This window comes from Desmodus rotundus, chromosome 8 (genome assembly GCF_022682495.2).
Source record: "Desmodus rotundus isolate HL8 chromosome 8, HLdesRot8A.1, whole genome shotgun sequence".
NCBI lineage: Eukaryota > Metazoa > Chordata > Mammalia > Chiroptera > Phyllostomidae > Desmodus > Desmodus rotundus.
In genome coordinates this window covers 102264422-102272495 of record NC_071394.1, presented here as the reverse complement: position 1 = coordinate 102272495, position 8074 = coordinate 102264422, and the positions used below count along the sequence as shown (strand labels likewise).

Sequence of the window (8074 nt, the reverse complement as noted above, 5' to 3'; positions counted from 1 at the left end):
CCCCTTTCCCGGGTCTTTGTATTCCAAGCCTTAATTCTCCTTTGTAAACCGGGAAAGACAACAGACACAAAGAGTTTTATTTGTTGACAGTGCCAGAAACAACACGGAGTCCAAGTCCCAAATCTTGGGCTGGCCGCTCCCTTCTCCGGATCTCCGTCTCTCTCTCATACCTTTCCCCGCCCCCACCAGTCGCGCTCCCCCTTGCCTTGGCAGGCGCGTTGGCCTGTGCGCCCCCTCGCCTCCTCTGCTGCTGATTGGAGCCGAGGTTGGGGAGTCACCGCCCCACGCTTATGTCAGAGTGCGTGCGGTCCCGGCCCACCTCGCCTTTGAACTTCGCCGCTTTTGGCTCCAGTTCACCAGCCATCCCGCATTCTCAGCCAGGTGCTGCGCTAGGCAAGGCAGCTCCAAGAAAGCCACGGGAGTGGGGGAGGGAGCCACGGCCGTAGACACAGGAGAGAAGAGAACTAGGGAAAGCAAAAGTGGAAAGGGGGAGAAGGAGGAGCTTCCTGCCCTCTCCAGCAAATTACCTGGACACTTAAGCCCACTCCGGTATTTGGGCCCCAGCGAGTGTCGGCAGCCCCCAAGGCCGGCCACATTCTCCTCCCCCGCCCTTCCCGTCCCCACTCGCCCCCCGGGGCCTGCCTGGGTGCGAAGACTGGCATGATCAGCTGAACTTTTCGAGGTTAGCGCTTCTCTCTGGCTTCCCCTCAGCAGTGCGGAGGCGAGGGGAGCGCAGAATCCCGGCTCAGGACGGACAGACAGGCAGACAGACAACCGCGTCCAGCTCGCCTGCAGAACCCCTGCACTCCCCACCCCCACCCGCCTAGCCTCCGGGACCATGTCCAAACCTTCAGACCACATCAAGCGACCCATGAACGCCTTCATGGTATGGTCCCGAGGCCAGAGGCGCAAGATGGCCCAGGAAAACCCCAAGATGCACAACTCAGAAATCAGCAAGCGCCTAGGCGCCGAGTGGAAGCTTCTGTCGGAGGCAGAGAAGCGGCCGTATATCGACGAAGCCAAGCGGCTCCGAGCGCAGCACATGAAAGAACACCCCGACTACAAGTATCGGCCGCGGCGCAAGCCCAAGAACCTGCTCAAGAAGGACAGGTATGTCTTCCCCTTGCCCTACCTGGGCGACACGGACCCGCTCAAGGCGGCCGGCCTGCCCGTGGGGGCCTCCGACGGCCTCCTGAGCGCGCCCGAGAAAGCCCGGGCCTTCTTGCCGCCCGCCTCGGCGCCCTACTCCCTGCTGGACCCTGCGCAGTTTAGCTCAAGCGCCATCCAGAAGATGGGTGAAGTGCCCCACACCTTGGCCACCGGCGCGCTGCCCTACGCGTCCACCCTGGGTTACCAGAACGGCGCCTTCGGCAGCCTCGGCTGCCCCAGCCAGCACACGCACACGCACCCGTCCCCCACCAACCCGGGCTACGTGGTGCCCTGTAACTGTACCGCCTGGTCTGCCTCCACCCTGCAGCCCCCTGTCGCCTACATCCTCTTCCCGGGCATGACCAAGACTGGCATAGACCCTTATTCGTCAGCCCACGCTACGGCCATGTAACCCCCAGCTCGGCCCGCCAGACCTGGAGGGCGGCCTGGAATCGGGGTTTGTATCCCGCCCTCTGCGCCTAGCCGCGGCCTGCGGACGCCTCGGGGCCATCCCTGCCGGCTGCCCTTTACCCTACCCCAGACTCTGCCTCTCTCTTCCAAGGGGATGGTAGGAGCGTCCTACCGGACCCAAGGCGCAGACAGGTGCCAGAAACTTGGGAACATTATGACCGCTATACAGTTGCCCCTTCCCCAACTGTCCCAAATCAAATCTCCAACTGTACCTTTGGACAAGCAAAGCAGGCAGTTTGCTTTATTTATGCCCCCTTCTCTCTCCTCTGATGGGCTTTGGACTCCAGAACTCTCAGATCCTGGTATTATATCTAGAATATGCATATTTTTTTTCCTTTTGCTCCCTGAAGAAAAGAGTTAGCTCTGTGTTTTGCCATCAGACACAACATAACTAGGTGCCATTTGCTCTTCATGTATGGGGGAAAGGCTTAAAAGTTTAAAACTACAGAAAGGGAAACATTTCTATTTAAAATCATGTTATGATAGTGTTTGCTTTTTTAAAGATAAAAAGAACCCACATCGTTATTTACTTTGTATAAAGCAGTGCTCCTAGCGACCTAAGTTTACTTTTAGACAGAATGTCGGGTTATGAAGTCAGGAAGTAGAAAGTGAACAAAAATTAAAAGAATAAAAAGATCCTAAATGGTCACAAATGTTTTTGACGATGTCTTGGAAATGGATTTTATCTTCTTATTCTGTTCATTTGTTGAACAAAGATGTTTTGAATAAAGACAATCTGTCATTGCAAAAAGTAACCTTTGATGTGCATAAAATCTGGAGTCAGGAGGCCAGGTCTGGGCTGGGAGTTGGACTGCTGGGAAGCGGAGAGCGCACAGATCCACACTAGCAGTGGCAGTTGGCAGCTGGCTTGCGTTGGCCAGCGTGATGGTCTTCAGGAGCCAGGTGCAAAGGGGACTAGAGTCTATAATTTGTCCCAATCATATCCTCTGGATCTGCCTCTCACCATTAGAAGCTAGACAAGGGTACCCCTCCCTGGGATGTCACTCCATCCCTAACGTTCTTCACAAAGTGGTCAGACCACTTCAAGGGGTGCATAAGCTCAGACAAAAGCTGAGCCAGACCTCCGAGATCTGGGTGCATTTTCTTTTTTAAAACCAAATTCCAAAAGGAAAGGAGAGAATCGCGAGTCTGCTGGGAACCAGTTGCGCCTTGAACATCGGGTCCTGCGATGTGCGTTTAAGTTCAATGATTAGGGGAAGACTGGTGGAATCTACTTTTTTAAAAAGGTGTTTGAAAATGCTGCTGCTGGCTCTTCTGGGGATTTGGGACTCGACACTGGTTCCCAAGTTAAAAAATAAAAGTCTAAGAAATGCAGTGGGAGCCTTTTTACTAAGACCCTACGGAGCAAAGGAAAGAAAGAAGGCAACGGTGACACAGTCATTATCATAAACACCGTAACTCGCAGCCCTCATTGTTTAACCAACAAGGAAAAGAACCTTTTCCTTTCCCCACTGGGTGAATGTTAGCTTCAACATTGCTGTTTTTCGTGGGAAAAAGGACTTTCTGATGCCTTCCCGCACAACTCTTTGGAACTTGTTCTCCAAATCAAAGGTTGCTCCCCCAGTCCCCATCTTCCCATATTCTCATTCCCAAAGTCGTGCTCACGCAGGTTTTTTTGTTTTGTTTTGTTTTGTATTGTTTTGTTTTTGTAGGTCCGGTGCTTTTCCCCATTGACTTTCATTTGGTGCGGGTGAGGGGTGGGGGGCGCATCCTAGCGGCGCGTCTGCTTTCTGATGCTGCTGAGGGATTTGCGCGCTTGCCTCTGCCGTTTCCAAAGGAGCCAGTGCCTGAAGTGCAAGGGAAACGTTGTCAACAGACACCAAAGCTGAAACCCACGGATTAGCATATTGTCCTCAAAACAATTAGAAGTGTTTGAGGTGTTATTTGGAGCCTATTCATCCAAGCCCCTTTGTCAAAGGGGGATTTTCATTATTAAAAAAAAGAAAGTTAGCAGTTGTCCATCTGGTTGAGCTGAATAGCAAAGTGATCCGTGTTGTATATGCTTTTCTCATTAAGAGCTCTTTTGAGACCAATGTTAGAATTAAATGGTATAACAAAATTAACATACACGGGCGCTGAATAGGAGGGGACGCCTATAAATAATAGATAGATAAATAAATGAGCGATCAGGAGAAGGTAAACAAAGGCGGGCTGGGAGACTTGTAGGGGGGAGGCTGGGCAGGCTGTGCCACGCTTATTTAGCATCACAAAACCCTCTTACAAATCAAGACAATTAGGAAGTGACTTGCCTCTGGTGGCCGGCCGGTCTGGGGGCTCCCGAAGCGCACGGAAGGCCCTCCTCCCGCCCTCTCAGAAGCCCAGGAGACCTAGGGCGGCGGTGCCGCGGTTTTGCTGTCTGATATAACCCCAACTGACAGTGCTGTCAGCAGCTCTGATCTCCCTCATAGCTCAGTGTCCCTTAGCATATTCTAAGATGAAGCTTACAGGGGTGTGGTGTCTCCCCGCAGAGCCTGGCGCTCCAGCGCCCTGGATACACAGAGTCCCCCAGCCCGGGAGGAACCCCGAGCGCTGGGCCCCACCAGGGCACCCAGCCAACCCCGAGGCAGGCTTAGGCTGGGAAGGGGCATCAGGTGGGTGTTAGTGGGCAAGGCTTCGGGAGGCGGCGCACGCTGGAAAACTGAAACCAGGGTTCTAATTTGTGCCTGGCCCTGGGGACTCTCACGGGAGCTGCAGGATATTGGGGTGCACTGTAGCGGGGAAGCATCGGTGTGCCCACGGCTGGGCAACCAAGACTTCTTTCCAGTCAGGAGAGAGCAGGGGACCCGCGTGGATCCAGGGATCTAGCGCCGCGGACCTGGCTCGGGCCGTTCTGCCTAGCACATCCCGTCTCCTTCCTTCCCAGTCGGGCTTTGTCCTACCGTCTACCCTCGTTGAGCCTGGCCCCCGCCTCGGCCCCGAAGGGCCAGCCTCCCGTGCCCGGGAGCTGCAGAGCCGCCGCCAAGGTGCGCGGCGGCGACTCGTCCCAACAAACAGCCCAAATCCTGGTCGTCAAGCCGATGACAGGGGCCTATTACTGACTTTGAAGTCCAGCGCAGACGAAAAGAAATCCCCTGGAGGGTGCGTTGGGGGGGGGGGGGTGGGAGCAGTCCCTGTCAAACCTGTTTGCTCACAACTGTCTCTTTCTTTCAAGAAAATCATTAAAGCAAACCTGCAGGGAGAGGAGGCCCCGCCCAGAGTCGGGGAGAGCCGCTTCTCCTCTGCTCGCGACGCTCAGCCCAGAGCAGCCGAGAGTCCCCTTCGACAGGCTCGGGGTGGTCGGGAGAACTCGAACTCCCGCTGCGCACCGGGTGCCGGGGACGCTGCAGGAGGCGACTCTGTTCACCCCTCTGTTCTTGGTGCGCATCCCGCAGCCAGGGGTCCCGGACTTCTGCCCGCAGCATCGGCCTGCCTGGGGGAACTTGGGCCTCTCGCTGACGGGGGCGGTTGCTTCAAGGTGACAAAAAAAAAAAATGACCTAAATAAGCGCCGCGCTTGCCCCCAGTCTCTCCTTCCTGGGTACTTTCTGGGACCACCGAGACCCATCCAACGCGCCTCTCGGGATGGTAGCGGACTGCGCTGACACAGACAGAGACAAAGTTGCTGGAGTTTTTAGTTAGAGTTTCTATCTTAAACCTTGTCAGCCATTAACTCAGGGGCACAACGGCCACATCCTCTGGTAGATGCGGGATCGTTGTCCCCCTTCTGCTCCTGGCCTTTTATGGAAAGCCTCTGCAGCTTTTCACGCGCTTCCCCAGCTTTGGATCCAACTCCAAAAACCTTTTATTTCCTTCAAGTTTCCGGTTTTCCGTTTAAATATCAACGTCCTTAGAACCCCCACTTGATGGGCGGGAAAGACCAGCTACTTAGACTAAACCCTACTGAGGTGTGACTGACATCTGAGACCCCCTTAACATTTGCATTTTAAAACAGGATCTAGATAACCTACAGGAATCCCCAGTCTTCTAAAGCAGGTTGGTATTTCAGACAGAGTAGGCCCTAGGGCACTTTCATTACACCTCACTATCTAGGGAGGCGCCTCCTGTGCGGGCAGCTTCTCCCGGGATCTGAGACTGCCAGGACCTGGAAAACTTGGCAAGCGGAGGTGCCAGCACTGCCCTGGAGGACTCATGTTGCCTTCGGCTCCTCCCCAGCTCAGGCCTTGTTAGCATTGTTCAAGCAGACAATGAATTTCAAATCATTTGAATTTGAATATCACGTAATTCACAAGATTCCTGTTAAGAACTCTCATCTCTTTATTTGCTGAGTGGATTGTGTGTGTGTGAGTGAGAGAGGAAGAAAGACGGGCAGAAGGGGCTCATTAGATTTGGGTGGAGGAGATTCCAGGGTGGGTGCTTCCGCCTCCGCCTCCGCCTCCGCCACCCGCGTGCCCTCCCCGCCTCTGGCCCTGCCCTGGCCTCCGAGACCCTCGCAGACCCAGCTCTGGGAGAGATACTTAGGCTGGTTTCTTTCTTGGTGCTATGGAGATGGGCTTTGCCCTGGCACCAGACGCACTGATACTAAGCCGCTACCGAGTAACCAAGAAAATAATGAAAGGGGGCGGGGAATGGGGGCCACTAGAAATCCTGGGGTGTCGACGCAACCAGAGACTGGAAGTAGCCCTGGCATAGCCCCAGCGTAACCCCGGCTGTGCGCGCCGGGGTGCCCACTGTTCGGTAGTGTCTGCCCTGGCACTGGGAAGGGGGCTGAAGAAGAAAAGAGGGAGGCTCCACGCCCCCTCCTCGCTCAGGCCCGGGACCTGCGTCCCGCTGAGCCGTCACCTGCGGACTACTGGCGAGTCCCTGGGACCAAGTGGTGGGAGCAGTGCTCGCGGGAAGCAGAAAGGGCTATGGCCCAGGACACTGTTGGGCGTCCTCCACAGATTCTCCACCCTCGTCTCTCAAATTCCAGGGCTGAGTATCCCCTCCGACCCCCCAAAGTCCCAAGAGTTGTGTCGGAGTTGGGGAAGGGAGCAGGAACCCAGGCTAGATGGAGACAGAAAGCAGTCCCCAAGTTCTCTCTTTCCTACAAAGTGAAGGAGTTGCGCTACTCTGGCTGCCAGTGGCCATTTCCAAACTTTTTCTTTCTTGGGTCGGGAAAAGAAGCCTTTCCAATGGGATCCATGCCTTCGGGGCAGGGATAGAAGGGACTTCAGAAAAACAGTGCCAGCGGGCCAGGCCTCATTCGGCCGGGAGCAGGGAGGAAACCGAAGACCAGAACCGACAGATGCGTGCAGGACGACCCTCCACACTAGGTTGTGCGGAGACCCTTCGGCCTCCAGGGGACCTCCTTAGGCGCTGCCAGAAAGCTGCCCCCCTGCTCGAGAGCTCAGCCTCTCCTGAATACCTTCTGGCCCGGCCGCCCCTCTACGCCCCGGCTCTGCGGTCTCTGGAAAGGCGTTGAAATAGAGGGAAAGTGGGTGTGAGTTACGCTCTGGGTACCGCGGGAGAGGCGGGCGCGGCGCACCCGCCTAGCTGGCGGAGGGCAGAGAGCCGGGAATCCCGAGAACCGCTAAACCGCTGCCGGCCTGCTGTAGCGGGGCCAAGCCCCCGCGCGTTCTCCGGACGCCCCGCCCGGGCCCTAGGGAGGCGGGAGAGGGGAGGGAGGGAGTCGGCGGCCGAGACGCGAGCCGCTGGTCCCCGTTCGCCCAGCACCCCCCGCGGTGCGGCGAGTCAATGGGATTTGCACACTCGAGGTGTAACAGCATTACTGCATTAATTACCATTTCCATTTCACGTCCAGATTGTTTACTTATCTGCGGGAAACATATGTCGGGAGAAGTTCACATTCCGGATTCTGCTCCGCTGCCCAAGGTGCAATTCCGAGGAGGCGGCGAGGGGGAGGGGAGGGCTTCAGATTTTTTATTACACCCTCTAGCCTTATCTGCCGCTGTAAATTATGAGGATCCTCCATTGAGCGGCATATGGAGATTATATACTTTTTTGAATATCGTTTCCCAAAGCCTGCAGATTTTCACTTTGAAATGAAACAATCCTCCACCGGCTCCCCCGGGGCCGGTAGCCTGCCGTGCTCACCCGCGCGGCCCGTGGGCCCTTTTCTGTAAGACCCGGCACACACCCACGTCCCCAGGGCAGCGGGCAGCGGGCAGCGGGCAGCGGAGCCCTATTTCCCACCGTCTGAAATAATCTATCGTGTAAAACCCGTCCATCAGAAGTGTTTGAGAACCAAGGCTGCACCCCTGCTCACCCCGGACTTCTGCGCTGTTTGCTTTTCTTTGCCATTTTGTATACCCGCATAGACGCGAGCCCACTTCTGCCCTCTTCCTACGCTGGAAGACTCCAAACCAGCCACGAGGGTTGACTTGTCCACTCCTGCACACAGCAGCCTGCCTCGTCATCACGCACCTTAAAGTTTCCCAAGATCATTGGTCTTGGAACTGCCAATTTTGGCTTCTTTGGGGAGCGGCGGAGGTGGC

At 55.8% G+C, this 8074-nt stretch overlaps 1 protein-coding gene across 1 annotated transcript; it reads left to right on the top strand.

Moving 5' to 3' along the window:
• The first annotated feature begins 369 nt into the window (after positions 1-369).
• On the top strand, positions 370-2365 carry SOX14 (SRY-box transcription factor 14). The gene has a single exon (XM_024566245.3). The coding sequence runs from the start codon at positions 839-841 to the stop codon at positions 1559-1561; it is 723 nt and encodes a 240-aa protein (XP_024422013.1). The 5' UTR covers positions 370-838; the 3' UTR covers positions 1562-2365.
• Positions 2366-8074: the final 5709 nt, after the last annotated feature.

Excerpts from the sequence above, each read along its gene's own strand:
- SOX14 (XM_024566245.3), top strand. The coding sequence starts at position 839 with ATGTCCAAACCTTCAGACCACATCAAGCGACCCATGAACGCCTTCATG.